This window comes from Cyanistes caeruleus, chromosome 2 (genome assembly GCF_971803275.1).
Source record: "Cyanistes caeruleus chromosome 2, bCyaCae1.hap1.1, whole genome shotgun sequence".
Classification (NCBI taxonomy): Eukaryota; Metazoa; Chordata; class Aves; order Passeriformes; family Paridae; genus Cyanistes; species Cyanistes caeruleus.
Window position 1 is genome coordinate 70,518,942 of NC_141702.1, and position 18,409 is coordinate 70,537,350.

The 18,409-nt window shown below is 41.4% G+C and overlaps 1 protein-coding gene and 1 long non-coding RNA gene across 4 annotated transcripts in view; one reads left to right on the forward strand and one right to left on the reverse strand.

Annotated features, from left to right (window-relative positions):
- The window catches only part of LOC147654900 (uncharacterized), a 30,538-nt gene extending 14,485 nt beyond the window's left edge, over positions 1–16,053 (reverse strand). For 2 of the 3 annotated variants that reach the window (XR_015283373.1, XM_086877814.1), the window contains exons 1-2: positions 15,825–16,053; positions 13,552–13,695 (exon numbers count right to left, since the gene is read on the reverse strand). Coding sequence is in view for 1 of the 3 variants with exons in the window: in XM_086877814.1 (XP_086733940.1) it covers positions 13,552–13,653 (102 nt within the window). In the remaining 2 variants the exon portion in view is untranslated. The remainder of the gene's footprint in view (positions 1–13,551; positions 13,696–15,824) is intronic. The other variant, XM_086877813.1, reaches the window with a different exon arrangement.
- LOC111926876 (uncharacterized) overlaps positions 1–18,409 on the forward strand; it is a 53,730-nt gene that overhangs the window by 16,478 nt on the left and 18,843 nt on the right. The gene's annotated exons all lie outside the window — the stretch shown is intronic.

An 18,409-nucleotide genomic window follows, 5' to 3' on the forward strand; every position in this document is an offset into this window, starting at 1 on the left:
CAATTCATATTAGAAATAGAGTGCCAGATTTTCTAATGGGATGGTAATTAGCTCCTGGGTTGTAGCAGTCATGATGGATTTTCCATCACTTCCAAGACCTTAAATCTGATTGTGCACTTCTCCATACAATTAGTTTTGACTGCAGCTTATTAAAGTGACTTGGGAATTGTTGTGTGAGAGTGTCTGCTCTGGCTAGATGAGTTTTTTCTGTTTTAAACTTACTTGTAGTTGATGTACATTTCTAGTCTACAGAAAATGCCAAGGTTCAATTTTACTGAAAGTACAAACTACCTTAAAAACTGCAGATTCCTGGAATACTTCCACTGTGTTGGAAGGAACAGAAACACTCTCCCTCATTATGGTTCATCTCTCAAAGCATCATTACTTTTTTTGGAGTGGTCTCTGCTCATCCTGATTACCTATGTCCTCACTGGATCTCCAGTGAGACCTGGCACATGACCAAGTTCTTGCTACTGTTTTTCAGCAACACTTGAGAGTGATTCTCTGGACTGTTTCTTAGCCCTTGTGGAGAGTCCTGCAAATTCCACTGAATGCTACTTGTAACGTAACAGATTGGAGATCAAATCCAAATCTCTTAAACCGTGTGTACAGCTGTGAAAGCATTTGATGCTGCTAGTTTGGGAAAGGTTGTTCAGCATTTCTGTAGTATTCAGAGGTTGTTATTATTCTTCTCATTCTCCAGATCTTCTGTAGCTGTAGTTTTCAAGCCTGTTCTGTTCAGTGTAAAAGTATATTACTTTCAAAGCTGGGTATAACAAAGTGAAAGCAAGTGCCACAGTTGCTTCAGCAACATAACTTGCAGTGGTAAGGGGAAGTAACCCCTCTACTCCCCAAAGAGATGGATGTCTGATGGGACACATTCTGCTCTATGATTGTTACTTATATGGGATTCTACTGGTGTGAGGGGACAATATATTCTCTGGTGTTCTTCCCACAGGTAGGCTTGTATATCTTATCAAATGATAAGAGTGACCTGTCTTACAGCCAGCATGGCTTCATGAGAGAGGAAAGTCCTGCTTGTCAAGCCTGATTTCTTTTTATGACAGGGCAACCCACCAGATTGATCAAGGGAAGCCAGTAGATGTAATCTTTCTTGATTTCAGTTAAGATTTTGATACTGTCTCTACAGGATTCTTCTGGACTAAATGTTCAGCACACAGCTGGATAAACACATCGTGAAATGGGTGAGCAGCTGGTGCAAAAGGTCAGGCACAAAGGGTTACAGTGAGTGGGGTGATATCAGACTGGGGACCTGTCACTACTGGGATTCCACAGGGCTCCATCCTCAGCCCTGTGCTCCTCAATATCTTCATAAATGACTTAGAAGCAGGACTGGAAGGGATACTGAGTAAGTTCACAAACAATACCAAGCTGGGAGGAGCAGTTGACTCCCTTGAAGGCTGGCAGGCCCTGCAGAGAGACCTTGACAAATCAGGGGGCTGGGCAATCACCAACCATATGAGATTCAACCAGAGAAAGTGCCAGATTCTGCACCTGGGATGGGGCAACCCTGGATGTATGGACAGACTGGGGAATGAGAGGCTGGAGAGCAGCTCCATGGAAAGGGACCTGGGGATCCTGTTTGGGGCTACTTAAACATGAGCCAGCAGTGCCCTGGCAGCCAGGAGGAGCAACCCTGTCCTGGGGGGCATCAGGCACAGCACAGCCAGCTGGGCAAGGGAGGGATTGTCCTGCTCTGCTCTGAGCTGGGGCAGCCTCACCTCGAGTGCTGGGGGCAGTTTTGGGTACCACAATATAAGAAAGACATTGAACTGTTCAAGAGTGTCCAAAGGAGGGCAATGAAGATGGTGAAGGGCCTTGGGAGGAAGCCGTGTGAGGAGCTGCTGAGGTCACTTGGTCTGTCCAGCCTGAAGGAGACTGAGGGCAGACCTCAGTGCAGTTACAGCTTCCTCCTGAGGGGAAGTGGAAGGGCAAGATCTCCACTTCCAGAGATCTATTGATCTCTGCTCTGTGGTGACCAGGGACAGGACCCAAGGGAATGGCCTGAAGTTGTGTTGGATATTAGAAAAAGGTTCTTTACCAAGAGGGTGGTTGGGCACTGGAAGAGGCTCCCCAAGTAAGTAGTCAAATGCTTTGTCACAACACCAAGCCTGACAATGTTCAAGAAGAGTTTGGATAATACTTTTGGTCGCATTGTGTTACTCTTGGGGCTGTCCTGTGCAAGACCAGGAGCTGAACTCATTGATTCTTGTGGGTCTCTTCTAACTCAAAATATTCTGTGATGCTGTGTTCTCAACAATGCAAAAGGGAGCTCCAGGAAAATAAAACTCAAGTTTAATTTTGCAAGATGGAATGTGTCTCATAGAGACTGCTGTTTTCTTCCCCACTCCTTTCTCTGCCTCTCTCCCTCCCCTCCCCACTGCCTTGTTTTGCCTTGTACTCTCTGCATCATTTCTGCCCGCTGTGCTGAAGATGCCATCCACAAGAAAGCCTCCCACCAATTCACTGGGCACAGAAAAATTCTGGTAGGATCTAGAAGCAGCTTGAACCAGACCTGGCCGAAATTGTCATCTATAGATAACAAATCATCCATTATTGTAGCAGCTTTAGTTGCATCTGTTCCATCTCCTAGAAAAAATGCCTCTGAAGGGAGTGATTTTATTATCTGTAATTTCAGCTAAACACTTTAGTCCCTGTCAGAGTAATGTCTCCTACTTTTATGAGTCACTATCGTAACATAAATCTTTTAATATTGTGGTTTCTGGACTAACTTGCTGGTGGCTCATCACAGCAAGGTTTTTGTTTGTTTGGGTTGTAAAACCAGTGTTTTTTCAGTCAGTTTGGTTTGGAGGAAATTGCTTCTGGTAAAGCCCCCAACACAGGAAAATGTATTAATTCTCAAAGCTGTGTGATAGCTTCCCCAGGCTGCCCAGAATCACACAAGAGAGGGGTGCAGTGAAAGAAGTCACTTTTTCCCTTTTAACATTTTGAATGAATGGGCTCAGAGAAAGAGCCTCAAAGAGACTCCTGTCCTTCATTTTAATACAGTCCTGTTCAGTGTTGTTTAGCTCACGTTAGTCATGTTTCAAGATTGAGGTGATTGTGCAGACCCTGAGATCAGCTCAGTTGATTAGAGCATGGTGCTAATAATGCCAGGGTTGCAGGTTCAACCATTCACTTAAGAGCTGGGCTTGATGTTCCTTGTGGGTCCCTTTTGACTCAAGAGGATTCTGTGATGCAGGGGAGAAAATCATCCATTCAGCTTCATGGATGTAGTGACTTAGGTTCTAAGTGACTTGTGACTCTGGCTTCCCATGGTCCTAGCTGAAGGTTAAGGGTGGTGTCTTCTGTGCTGGACAGTCCTGTTCTTCTCTCTCCACTATTCAGTCCTGGGCTGATCCTGTCTGTGAACTGAGCAGTTTTCAGGGAATGCACCTCGACAATTGCAATAGAGATGGCAAAGCTATAAATGACCTGACTTGGTATTTTCTGCTCTAGATTTTTCCATGTGCAAATTATACTTCCAGAAGGGAGAAACAGCACAGTCTTTGTATTGCAACAAGGCTCCAAGTTGCAGGAAGGTGTCTTGCAGTACTGACCTTACTGCATTGGATACAGAGCATGTGAGGCCTGCCCTTGGCTTCTAGTGTGGGTTGTGGACATGTGGCCTGACTACCTTGAGAGGTCTGATTTTGTTATAGAAACCACAAGTTAAAGCAACAGTATTGCTTGTGACCTGTCAGGGCTCCTAAACCAAAACATTAGCTCTTCAGAACTCCCCCTTCCCTTCTTTTTAGCATCCATAGCTCAGTGGTTTGTCCCAAGCCTTTCATTAGTGTTCCCCAAGGGCCAAACACCACAGAGCACTACACACAGCCAGCTCTGCTTGCCTGTGAGTTGACTCCCATTAATAGAGACTGATTGACTGATTGTCCCCAAACCAGTTTGTGTTATCCACAGAGGCCTGCAAATCTAGTTAAAATATTCCAAAAACTTATCTTCCCTATTCTGGTACAGAGGATTTACATTAACTTTTTCTCACTGTCTTAAGTCTCTGAAGGAAGTGGATTTTTATCTTGCTCTTTTGTGTCTGTAGACAACAAATCCTTGCATATGCAAGCAGCTGTGAGAAAGTTCCAATAATACTTTCTGAGTTTTCCACAATTGTGGGGTCTGTGTCACACTGTCACACGGTACATACTGATTCACTGTATTGTGCTTTGGAGATCTGCAAATTCATTTAACACCGACCACTTAGGGTTCATTTTTTAATGCACTAGCAAGCTTTTGAAGAACGGGGTTTTATAGATTGTTAAGAAATATTTCCTGCCCCTTCATTCAGGGAAGATACTATTTAAGTAATAGCAAAGACTGGGACAGACTTATGCCATTTTAGACAGCAAGGGTACACTTAGGAAAAAACCGGTATTACACCACACTCTTGGTGGTCTTCTTCACTTACCCAGTGGCATGTTTTATTTGTTAGCATCTATATCAAATTTTGTTTAAATTGTCCAAGGTTTTAAAAATATATGTAGAGGACATACACAGAATACACATAGAAAGCCTGACTCAAAAGTAAACTAGATGCCTCTTGAAACTGGCAGTGGATAGTTTGAACTTCCCATATGTCAATGGTTAAAGAATAAAGAGAAAAATAGGGAAATAGTAATAAAATATTTCTTTAGCAGAGTGTGGTTTAGAGGGAGGCTGAATACTCTCAGCACACAGCAGTTGAGACCAGTATAATTTGGTGCCATGTTTTTCTTCTTGCTGTTTGATGTGTTATCTCTAGGCCAGCACCATACTATTTCAGCTTGTAGGTTCAACATGATAGAGCTCCTGCCAGAGGTGCTGCTCTCTAGAGCAGGTTGTGTGGTGTTGTGCAATGTTTGTCTTCCTTGTTTTTAACCAGCTTCATTATAGCTCTTCTCTGGACTTTTTCCTGCAGCCATTTCAAACTGCTACAAGGATTATTCATGGGTATTTGAGCGATGTGTATTCGGTGTGGCTTCTTGTAGGAAGTGATGTCTGATTTCAGTATCTGAAGGAGGTTATTATAAACAGTTCAGACTACTGGAAGGACAACAGGTGTGGTTTGGATTCCAATTTATTATCCAAATTGTGCCATTCAGTTCTAGATGGGAAACAGTTTGGAAGTGTTAGTTTAAATGTCAGACCTACCAGAAGTTCCTCCACAGCCTGGCACCCTAGTAGGCAATTTCTTCATTCAGTCTCTCTGCTTAGGAGTAGAAGCACTTATTGCCCTTAGAGGTGTGGAGGCTGCTCATATTGTACCTTAGAGTAGAAACAGACTGTCCTTAAACTACCCCAAAAGTCACTTATTTTTTAACGGAAAAAAATAATTCAGTGGACTTTTTAGATTGATTACTCATCAAAACCAATGACACATTTGGTATCTATAGAGAATTTCTGGTGACAATGCAGCAAATCAGAATTTTTTAAGAAGAACATTATTACTAACATATTTATTACCTGATTAATATAACTGAGGGAAAAAAAAATGTGAATACTTCTTCTCTATGAGCTGGCACGAGAAATAGTATTTTCTGATGGTGTGTATAAGGAAAACAAATTTACATATGACCTAAACAATTCTTTTTGCAGGTTATAGTTTTCTGGAAATACATTTCCTTTATTATCTGTAACTCTTGTCTGCTAGCCCAACATACTATAAACTGCTTCTCTGATGGCTGTCAGCACTATTGCACATATAATACTGGATTTGTGTGAGTTCTGACTGAAGTTTATTTTACATTTAATACCAAAAGGTTAACTTGAAGCACTTTGTATTAAAAATCAAGTTTGTTTCTTAATGTCATACCAAAATAAAAGCCAGTATTTATTTTCTTCCAACTTAACTTTGATACAGGAATACTTTTTCCAAATGCCTCCCATCCATGTACTTTTTTTCTGTTAGCTGTCTTTGTGTTTTTTGGACATGAGTCCTGTGCTTGGGCTGGGGGTGCTAAAAGGTTCCTTAAGGCTTGTAAGTTCCATTACTTCACATACACATGCCTAATCCCTTTGAAAAGACAATAAATATCAGCTCATAAATTAGTTATTTGCATCTGCCTACTAATATTATAGTCACAATGTAAGAAGTCAGCTGTGGGATATCTTTATTCTTTTATTGTATGTGACAAATATGGACAGATAATCCAAGGTGCTTCAAAGAACTGGTCAGGGAATTGCTTATTTTCCTTATGAAGATCCTTGATTTTTATGAAAAGCAAACAACCATAAAAAGTTACAAGTCCCAGAATTATGTAGGAATTTTCTTTGAGGTGAAAAACAGTTATTTTAATGAAAATTTCTGTATTTTTACCTTTTATAGTGCAGGGGGATTTTGTTTGGGTTTTTTGTTTATTTTGGGGTTTTGCGTGTGTGTGGTTGGGGTTTTTTTTGTTTGTTTGTTGGGGGTTTTTTGTTTGGTTGGGGTTTGGGGTGGATTTTTGGTGGGGTTTTTTTGGTTTTATTTTGTTTTTATGGCAAGTTTCAGCAATTTCACTTTCTGATTTCCTTTGTTCGAAAAACAATGTATCCTCTTTTATATATTGAAATGTGTTTATTGAGGTATTTTTGTAAGACTGTAGTACTGAAGCCTTTTTAACATTAATTGAAGCATTTTTTTAACTTTTAAAAAAATATGAAGGCAATTTGACCAAGGCATGCAAGCATGTCCCTTGTTAGAAACTAAATGTGGATGTTTTTACATCAGAAGGAGAATATTTTGGAAATGTATGTTGTACTATTGTACTTCAGTATTTCTAAGGCAGCTAAAACAGGAACTATCTGGTTTCTTGAGTTTCCCAAACAATACAAAAAATTGGAAGCTTTGGTTATGTGGCAATCTCTGAGAGTATTTTATTCCTACATGGAAGGAACGCAAGGTTTAAAAAAAAACAACAAACAAACACAAGAATATGATGTGTTTTATGGACACTACTCAAAAAAGTTATATACCAAAAATATACAAATATATCTAAAAGGCCTAGGGGCATATGGTGGAAAATACGAGACATTAAGATGTTTCTCTACCTTTGACTGTAAAAATTGAATTTTTTGGCCAAAGAGAAGGGTTAGAGATTAAGTTCAACAAACTGTAAAATGGGATTGATAAATCCAGAATGTTAACAAAATATTGAGGCTACTTAGAAGGATGGCTGCCAAGCACATGGGAATAAGTGAAAACTATTGAATTGAATACATAAAATGCTTCTGCTTTCTGTCTGCTGGAGGGAGATACCCTTTGAATAAAGGTGAAGGAGGTTCAGCAAGGTGGGGAATGCATTCGCCCAGGTACACACTAAACTTGTATTTCTCAAACCGGGGGGTTTATAAGAAGGCAGTCTTGAAGAGCTGAATCTATGTTTTAAAAACAATTTTTCACTACTAGGAAATATTTCTGGAAAGCATGCATTTATTTGCTTTTACTGCCAGCAGCTGCTCATGCTCTAGAGCAGGTGAGTCAGTATCTAGAATTGTAGCCAATATTTGCAGTTGCTTTTCACTCTCACAGTCTGGTGGGGCTTAACAGCTGCTCCCAGTGGGGAAGTGCTGGTCAATATGGCAGTGACATCAAAGGGGAGGATTTACTGCTGATAGCTGTGTGGGCATGGTTTGTGTGGTTTCAGACAAAGTTTGTTTAAAAGAAGGGAAGGATAATTACATGTAGATGGGTAGGCCAAAATAGAGCGGCATGTCTGCAAAAAAATCGAGATAAAAAAAATTCAAGGAATACTGGTTTCTAGAATCCTGCCATGAGACAGGGTTTACTCCATCTTTGTCTTACCCTCCAGGGCTACTCTGAAGCTCAAACTTTAAAAATAAACAGCATGTAATACATACACTCAATAAATGTAAACAGTTTGTTTAGCCCTTTGAGAGTGGGGCTCAGTAGTGGGTGTGATACACAGGAATGAACGAAACAGTGGTTTTTTAGTGTCTTTTATCCTAGCCTAAGTGAGATGGACACATCAGGACAGCTTGACCTCTGAAGTCTTTTATTCTTTCCAGTCTGTTGATACTAATGAGGCTCTCAGGCAGAATGATCTCCCCTCTTCTGTTGTATCTTCACTTCATCCATTCCTAGCACCCTGTCTCTTTGTTCTCCACACGAAAAGCTCATTTACTTGTTGTCTTGCTGGCTGTAGCTGCTGGGGTTCATTTCCTTTCTGTGCATTTTCTTCAAAAGGCTTGAAATGTCACATAGCTGCATCTCCTGCTGAGATGCTCTTGTCTTATTAATGTACCAATGGGTGTTTTTTAATGAGAAAACATGAAAGTACCATGAGCCTCCTCTGCACCTCCCCAGACTGATCATGAGAAATTGATGAATTGTGTGAAGTTTGCAAAGACTTGGGAATTAATTTTAAATCTGTTTGGGCAAATATACACAAATAAGAGTTTGTTCTTTAGGAAATAGTTTGAAATTGTTTTTTCCAAATAGCATATTTTGATGAGGGCTTAGAGCTCTGAGGCTGAACACAACCCAATACAGTATCCTCAAAATAATATGACTAATTAATTCCCCTAGTGTAATAAAGGCAACTTACATCATGGAGGCTTGCATTAACTGTTTTCACTGACTTCCATCTCTTGAGTTATTAATTTGGGGCTCATATATATTCTCTAGTAAGAGCCATCAGATGCTCATGGAGTGGGTGCTTGCTCTCCACTGCTGATCTGAGGAAGTGATGCAGCACAGACCCACTGATGGGGATCAGGTTGTCCCTCATCTCAGGACTGGGCTACTTGTAACTTTGATAGTGGTAGTTTTTCCTTCATTATTGGCTAAGGCAAAAGTCATCATCCCAATAGCCCTCTTGAAGAGAGCTCTGGTAGGTGTTTTCTTGTGAGTTTGGGAGCTTCACTTTCAACTCTCCAATGTCTGACTCTTGGTCTAAGTGACGTTTTCTTTGGGTGTGCTTTTTGTTCCACAGTGTTGTATAAGAGAGAAGGCAGGAGAGCAAAAAGAAAAGGGTAGGCAGCAGGGTTCACAGCTATTTAATCTCTGTACTTGTTTTAAACAGGTCTGGAGAGACCTGTCTGTCTGTCTATAGTTACACTGTGTGAAGCAGGCCCATTGCAGCTCACTGAAGGAATGATTTGGTGGTTTCCTTCTCTTGGTTCTTTCTACCCACCATGTATGGTCTGTGCATGACTTTGAATTAAGGGATGTGGCTGGCTGATGTCAGTAGGAATCACAGTACTTCTAGAACAAGGGCAAAATACCCAGGACTACAGATTTTAAAAGCCTCAGCTTTAACAGTAGGACAATTTCTATTACAAGGGGGTGGACTTTTGTTTGTTTATTGAGTGTTTTTTGAAAGTATATCATGCTTAAGATGTGATTACACGAATTATGTATGCCTGCATTACTTTCAGGAGAAACTGTGACACAGATTCTGGACCTAAAGGATTTCAGAACAGTCAAACTGTTGATATGATAAGGTGGGGACACGTGCTAGGCTACAGCTGGGAGCATGCCTTTGACTGCTGTATGTATGTTGATATAAGGTGGGGACACGTGCTAGGCTACAGCTGGGAGCATGCCTTTGACTGCTGTATGTCTTTCCTGAGCAGTGTTCCCTGCCAAGATACCTCCCACTGCAATGTGCAGTGCAATGTCCTGCTGCAATGTGTGTCCTTGCTGCTCCAAGGCCTCCCCATGCACACTATTGCATAGTTCCAACCCCAAAGTGAGGAGAGGAGGGTTGGAACTAGCTGACCTTTAAGGTGCATTCCAACCCAACCCCAAAGCTAAGGTTCTATGATTCCATGAGCCACTCAGCACAGCCATTGCCCTTGAGGCTGGCTGGATGCACTGTGGAATATTCCGAGCCACATGTGTCTCTGTGCTGCAAGCACGTGAGAGGCTGCGCTCTTGGCAAGGAGCAGATCCTGTGCTCCGTACCTGGGATTTGCTGGGGTCTGCATTATATTGTCCACTTTGCAGCTGAGACTAGTCTGAGTACATGAAATGGGAACAAATAGGGCAGAGTCCACCTTCTATCACCTACAAGCATTTCTGTGTAGGAAAAAGAGCTGCCCAAAGGCAGAAGAAAGGTTCATTTAATCATTATCCTGTTACTGGTGAGAGCCAGCTGGGGAAGCCTGGAGGGGAATATAAGAACACAGCAAGCCTGTAGTGATCCCTCCACAGAATGCTCCCCCAAAATCCAGGAATTTGTGGCTCAGGTACTCCCTAAAGACAATGGTGGTAACTTTTTATTCAGGAGTCCTTGACAGATTTTCATTGTCAGTTTTCCAATTTTGAATATGCACACACTTTTACACCTATTCCTGCTAAAATGTTTTGCAGCTTAACCACGTATTGTACCATCAAGAATCTCTCATTTGCTTTTAACTTCTTGCCACCTGCTAATTTCATTTCATGCCCACAGTGGGAATTATACTTTGACACCAGAAGACCCCTTGCTGAGCATATGATGTGTATTGAACTGTGTGTTGCATGGGCAAATGGGAGTCATAAAACAGAGATGCTTTTGGACTGTGCTTTGTGAAGGCATGTCAGACTATCACTGAAACTCCTTTTTCGCTGCAGGAAGACTTTCCAAAGAGTGACTCACTTTGTAATGTCAGGTAAAAAAATTTAAATCCCAAAATGTAGTATGAAGCTTAGGGAAGGAGGTGTGGGAAAGGAATGATGAAGAATTTTCAGATGAGACCTTGTCTTGATACATGTATTAAATATTGTAACCTAAAATCCATTTATAGTTAGGTCAAAAGTTCGGAAGAAAACAAAGCCCTACCGGAAAAGTACGGCAGGGATTTCCCTTACAAAAATATATTTAAAAATGTGAAAGCATCCTTGAAAATAAGAACAGTAAGATGTAACAATGGAGCACAAGACTGGAGACACAAGTTATTGATGGCAGCAGATCTTTAAATTACATAGAGCAGTGGGGAACACCCAGCCTTAAAAGATAACACGTGCATATCCGCATATTGACACATGTTCTTTTTTAAAATCTGGCCTTCTGTGTTAGTGATTTCATTGGCAGCAGCAAAATAAATTTTGCCTAATCTCTGATTTTCATTCCAGATAAAACCTTTCTTTTTCCAGCAGCCAGTAGTTACAAGGATGTCATGCTAGACTAGTAGCTCACTGGTACAAGCTGGCGCCTTAGCCTTGCAAATCTCATAGTCCTGACTCTTGTTTTGATGAGCAGTGCTGTTTCTTCATGGGTTCTGTACCTTCAGGTTGCAGGGGATTGCCTGCATGAGTGAGGCTTGTGGAAATGAGATCATTATGAGTGCATCCTGTGTGCTCAAATTAAGTTTTTGTGTTATAAAAGCACATAATTAATTACTTCTATTTCATATTTATGTGTGTGTATCTAAACCTTACTGTGATCATAAAATCAAAAGGGGAACCACTCAGGAGCTTCTAGGATTGAGGTTTCATGATGCCTAACATCTATAACTTCTTCCACTTACGGCCCCACACATTTTGAAACAAAAAAAAACACTGTTTTGGTGGGTTAACACACTAAAGTTTGGGGAGTTTCAGTCATCACAGTAGTATGTAAATGTAGAAACATCCATTTTGAGGCATTTTACCCATCACTTTTCTTGAATGTCTTCCCTGCCAGCAGGAGTCTGAACCAGACAGTTGCCACAAAAAATCTTTTCTAGGACTGTAAATATAGGATAAATAGATGCTGTGAGAGCTTCTTGAATCCACTCCCCTTAACTGTTCTGACCAGATAATTGTCCAATCTCTTCTTAAAAACCTCCACAGATGGAGATTCCACATTTTCCACATGCAGTCATTGAGTGCTAAACTAACCTTCCCACTAGAAAGCTTTCATTACGTCAAATTCACTTCTCCCTTGTGCAATCAAAGCCATTAATTCTGTTCTATTGCAACAGGCATTGGGAAGAGTTCCCTGCTTTACAGTAGCATTTATGTACATGAAGCTTACAGTTTTCCCTCTGCCTTCTCCTTTCCAGATTAAATCTCCCCCATTCCTTTGATCATAACCTGCTGTTCTCTAGATCTCTTACTTCAAGTGGGCTATCAAAAATGGATGCAGTAATTCAGACCTTGCCTTAACAGCATTTCATAAAGAAGAAGTTTTAGAAATTTCTTTGAATGTATTTCTATAGTTTAGTATGACATTTAGCTTCATCCATCTAAGGGTAACTTTTGGCCTCTTTGTGACAGAGTGGAAATGTAACAGGGATGGCAAACCTGTGTTGCTGAGTCACGTGTGGTCTGCAAGGGGAGCACGTATTGGGCTGTGTAGGGTACTTGGAAACGTTCCCTGTGACTGGAGCCAGAGAAATGGCTCAGACACTAGAATTTGTTCCTCAGACTGAAGTGTGGAAGACTCATTTTCAATTTGGATTGAATCCTACAGTTCTCCTTAAGAAACTGAGCTTGAAGAACTGGGATGAATGCTGCTGCCAATTGAAGGCAGCCAAGTAGTCACCCAAGCCACCACTGTAAGACAGGGCAGTGGTTTTCCTGACCATCCCTGCTACAAAGAGTAAAATCTAGCCAAATCCTCCTCATTTGTAGTATTTGTATTTAACTACAAAGGCAGCACTGTAGACCAGCCAGAAATGGTCTAAGCTGAAGATATCCAAAGGGACAACTTCTGCTGAGTGAAGTCCATTGGTTATCACTGAGGTGGAGAAACAGGACTGCTGAGCAAAGAATCATTGGGATCCACTTCTGTGATGTGTAACACTGCAAATATAAAACACTGTCTAGAGCTAGTCTTAGATACAAAGTACTGAGCTGGTGTGTTAACAATCAGCACCAGTGCTGCACAGCTCCGTGAGAAACCTGCAAGGACCGCTTGTCTTCCCAAGTACAGACATGCATTTGCAGCTGTTCTCAGGCTCTTCTCTATTAGTCCAACCTATGAATGAATAAACACTGATAAGAGATGCTTAAATGTTGTGCCTGAATTATGTTTTGACAGCTGTTGCTTGTACTGTCTCCTGCTAGGTCTATCTTTTAATTACATCAGGTTAACACAATGTTTCATCTGTCACCCTTGGCTGATAGCAGAAAGGGACAGATTCAGCCATGGAATGAATGGGTTTAGCTTTTCTCACTGCTAGGATGCAGTGCTTGCTGCTCTCTTCTTGGATCACTCACTACCCATAGTTAGTTATCATAGTTAGAAAAACAAACGGCCTGTCTGAGGGTTGAGCAGTGGTTCAAGAATTGACATGTGCTTAATATGACATTGTGGTCCAGCAGCTAAAGCATTTTTAGCTGTATCTGTGGCATGTGTACATGCAGCATCTGCAGTACAATTCTAAATCCTAAGGGTTAACTGTATTTTCATACCTAGAGACGTCTGAGTATTGACTGGAGAATGAAAAAAAAGTAGTCTTATTTCTTGATCAATTACTTAAGCTATGTGCATATCTTTCCATAGCCACTTCAGTGTTGCTGCAAATAGGAATTGCTCAAATAGTCCCAGAGAATAAAATGGAGAGCCTTCAAAGTTAGTGCTCCCTCTGTGTACAGACTTCTAGGTGGGGGATGTAGGTAATTACCTTTAATGGCAAGTTTATGGAGGCAGGATCAGTCTGCTGGGGAAGTGATTCCATACCATTCACATCTTCACTGAGTTCTGTAGTGTTGCCGGGATCTTGCATGTGAATAACAAGCCTTGGAAATACTCTTTGCAAGTGGGTTGGCTGCTGGAGAACAAAGATTGAAACCAGTTCAAAGAAAAGTGTCTGCTAACAGCTTGGAATATAATATATATTTAAAATGACCCTGGAAAATGAATTTCCTTTGGAAAATTTGTAACTGGGAAGAACTCAGAATAGACTCTTTGCTGACTGCTGCAGAACTGTATTAAGATGGAGCAAAATATAGTAAGGAACAATAAATGTTACAACTTGAATACAGAAGCTCAGAGTATTGCAAGGTTTTCCAAATTCTAAATTTAAGGAAGACTGGTTAGATTTTCCCTACCTTCTACCATGCGCTAATGTGCACTAACAGAAAGTAATGTGAACACTTAGTAGTTTCTTTGAGATGCATCATTAAGTAAAAATAAGGACATTAATGATAGCAATAATTCACTGGAGCCGACAATTTGTTATCCTTATGATCCAGACTTTATTTTACCTTTTTCTCTTTTCAGATGCAGAAAAGGGAGGGTTATTTTTTAAATGAAAAAAGGAAAGTAGTTCCACTTTTATGCATTCCAGCACCAGCCAATTCTGCAAAGGCCAGTACAGTGGAGGTCCTCTGGCTGGCAGTGAGCCTGACACCCTTCATGGCCAGCTAGGTACTGGTGACACAGGACAGAGCACACTAAGGGGCTGATGGCAAAAACAGGGTAGTTGCAAAGGACTTGTCAGTACTTTGTGTTTGCACAGAAGTCTGAGTTTCCAATTTCAGTCACACAAAACTTCACTGTTTTGTTCTTACTTCTTTTCTTGGTTGCATACTAACACTCCTTTGCTTTTGAGATAGTTCAGACATTACTGAGATAGCAGACAGAACACAGGTAGTTTTTCCCAGAGAAATAATGACTCTTGTGTTTATGTCTGATCTGTCAGATTCTCTCTTTTTTATTGTTGTTGTTGGGTTTTGATTGTTTGTTTGTTCGGGTTTTTTTACACCATTTGTTTCAGTAGCTGATAACTTCCCCTATTCACCATCACTGGCATGACAGTGTCCTGTTTCCGTTCTGGAGTGCAATCTCTCTCACAGTGAGGGAGGAAACTGTAGATGACTGAGCATTCACTATTCAGAGAAAAATCACAGAAGCACAGGATATTTGTAGTTGGGAGAGACCCACAAGGATCATTGAGTCCCACTCTTGAGTGAACTGCCCATATGGGAATCGAACCCACACCCTTGGCATTATTTGCACCATGTTAATATCCCTAAAAGATATTTTTCACCCACCCCCCACCCCCCCACCCTTTCTGGAAGGAGTTGTGTGCAGGTCAAGTGGGTGAGTTGGAATGAATCACAGAGGAGAGAGTGAACAGCTCACTTTGGGGTCATCTCTCTTCTACTTCCCTTGTCTCTTTTCTCCCATTTTCTGGTCTTATTGAAGTTAGCTCTTTCAAAATCTTTCCTGAGAGCAAAAGGGGGCAAAGAAAGCAGATCTCTCTCATTTTTTCCCTAGCTGTCAGCCAAAAGCTAGTCAGACTTTAGCACCTGTGAAACTGTGAGGAGTAATTTCTCTGCTTCTGTGCTAGTTCCTGCTCGTCTTGGTGAAATGCCTCCTACCTTTCTACTTTTGTAGAAAGGAGAAGCTATCTGAAATGCTCTGCATACTGACATAAACCCAAAGCACTTTCCTGGAGTGAGAAGAGGTTTGTGATAGCATGAGTGTTATGGAGCCTGTGCATGCTGCAAACCTGAGACTTCCCAGCAGCAAGAAAGGAAAGGCCAGGGCACGCAGTCTGTAGTGCAGCTGCTCAGCACACTTCAGCTTCACCTCCTCACAGACCTGGAGCCTGGCACAAGGACTCAAGGGCCCTGTTCCAGCCAGAGGGCTCTTGGAGTCCATCATGGCAGTGGCACCGGTTTGCTTTTGCTCATTTTTCCAAGGAGTGGTAGCCCTCCCCTTAAAAATCCTGCCTGCCAGAGCTGCTTTGCTGCTGCTCTGTGCTGCAGTGGGTAATTCCAGCTGCACCTATGTGCTGGTGACATTGCTGCAAGAAACATTAACTTTGACTAAAAAACATGCTGGTTGTTAAAGAAAAAATTATTTTTCCAGGGCTGGCTGGCTGCTGGCTGGCTTTTCTGAACAGATTTCAAACTGCAGTGTAAATATGGAAGAAATCTGCAAACTTACCAGGAATATGGGGCAAAGCTCTTTCCCATCTCATCTGTGTTTTTTGTCTTGTCCTTTCTTCCAGTCTGCAGAGCCCTTTGCTCCTTTTCTTGCTGTAGATGGGAACATTTGGCTTTTTGCAATCAAAGCAGCTAGGGGGGTCTCAGTGGGATTATTTTTACATGTAAGCATTGCACAAGTCCAGCTCCAGGAAAAGAGGCCAATATTTTCTTTAACACATGCTGGTATAAAATAGGAACAACTCTTCTAAAAAGTTAGACACTGAGATGGCCTTGAATTAGATCCAAGAGCCTCAGATTAATTACAAAACTAAATCAGAATGAATGTCCTTTTATAGTTCTGCTGCACAATGGTCCCTGGACTTAGTGAACCTGGATGTCAAATATATAGATAAGGATGATCTATATTGAAGCAGAATAAAGGGCACATTTATCTTACTGTGAATTAAGGGTCCATTCTTTGTGAGATTCTGCTGTTACTTTACTGTATTTTAATAAATCTGAGAGCAAAATCAGATCTCTGCTACTGAGGAAAGGATGTTGCAAGGCATATGCAGCTTGTTTCACTCAGTTGTGCTCCTTTGCCAGAAATTCGTCTCTTCTCTCCCAAAAATGGTGCTGTAATGTTTCTTGTGCTGCAGAAACCTAGAGCAGATGCCACAAAGGTCATCTGTCCTCCTTCTCATTTAAAGGCTGTCAGGGTAGAGCCTCTATTAACATTGTAAGTTTTAACTTGCAGAGCGAGAACCTGAATAAATTGTAAAGAACTCCCATTGCCTTTCACAAAGAGATGAACAGTCCTTTTAAGCTTTACGTAACTGCAGCATGCTTTGGAAACAAGGTTACATCTATTTCAGTCCTTATGACCGAGGCAGCTCAGGCAGCACTAACTGCAGGCAAGTTTCCAAGCAGAGAAAAGAGTTGGGGCCTGCAGCATTTTGGGAAAGACGGCATTTGGGAATGAAGGAGCCCCAGGACCTACACTTGCCAGGAGCCACACGTTCACACAGATGCCTGGTACTCCTTGTAGATTGATTGGCACTGTCACCCACCAAAAAGGAAACATCTCCTGCTGGCTTGCTACCAGCACACAGAGTCTCTAATTTAGGAAAGCAGAGTACAGTCTTGAATGCCAGTCCTGAAAAGCTACCAACCCTGATGTGGAAACAAGGACAGGCAAACCTGTAAATCTCTAGCCAAGAATAAAAGCACACTTGCTTCTGAATGGAAACAATTTGAGTGCATGGTGAGATGAAGGGACTTTGTTAAGCCTGGAGGAAACTCAGGGAGATCTGCTTGCTGCTTGCAGCTAGAAGGGGTGAGGAGATGGAGCCAGGCTCTTCCCAGAGGTGCACAGTGGCAGGCACACAGTGGCATCAGTCACACACTGCAGTGAGAAACAGTGGCTTGATACAGAGACAAAAATTCACAGTGGGGGTATGCAGCATGGGGACACGTTGTCCAGGGAAGGGGAAGGGTCTCCATCCTTGGAGACCAGTCAACCTTGCTTGACTGGACAAGCCTCTGAGCAACATGCTATCCCTTTGAAGGTGTCCCTGCAGGGAGTGGAATGCTGCATGAGACAAGCTCCATACCTCCATTTTTTTCTTTGATTCTAGCTTGCTACTTATGTTGTTTCTAACTGAAGTGACTGTGGAAAGTCACTTCATTCTGTTTGCCTCCACTTCCTGACTTCCGTATTGGAAATAGTATTTTATTTACATGAAGCTTATGTCCTTCATTTTTATCGACTTTTTTCATTCCAGGCTATGTGTGAAGGTATACAGACCTTCAAAAGAAAATGCCAATCTTTAGGAAGGCAAATGCTGGAAAAAATGGCAGGCCAGTAGTTCAAATACCCTTACACTGCTGTAACACCTTAAAAAAAAGAGGTTTCTTGATGATAGGGATTGAGATTTTAAAGTATATTTGTCAATTTTCCCCCTTTTAGGTCTCCAGAAACAATTGTTTATATCTAGATAAGCACCACTAAGTGGTGCAAAAATAGTGCCATCTGGTAATTCTCAATCATGTCCACATGCAAATTTGCTTGAAATTACGGAGAATCAGTCCAGTCTTAACTTACACAGAGCTTGTGGGCATTTCCAATGTGAGGCTGAATTTAAACAATTATAATACTCACAGGTGGAAGGCAGTATAGGACAGGATGTTCTGGTTACAGACATTTAGAGATAGTTCAATTTCCTAAAATGTCAGTGATGTCATAAAAACCTTCTACTATGTAGCCCCAACTCCTCCTTTCCCCTTAGACATTTCACTCTTGGAAAAAGCCAAGTTTTTCCAGTAGTAATGCTGGAAATACTTCACTGTCCTTCCTGCAGGGGATGTTTTCACAGTGTATGGATACATGAGAATGGTCAGATAATGAATGAGCCAATTGGCTGAACATCTGCAGGTGCTCTATAATGACAACAGTTAAGCTATTCTCAAGTCATTACCATCTTATATTAACTTACTACAATACTATTAATTAGAATTCATGTCCCAGAAAGGAAACAGAGCAGCAATTACACTGGTATTTAATGACCTGTAAAAGTAAAATATAAAAATGGAAAATTTCCTCAT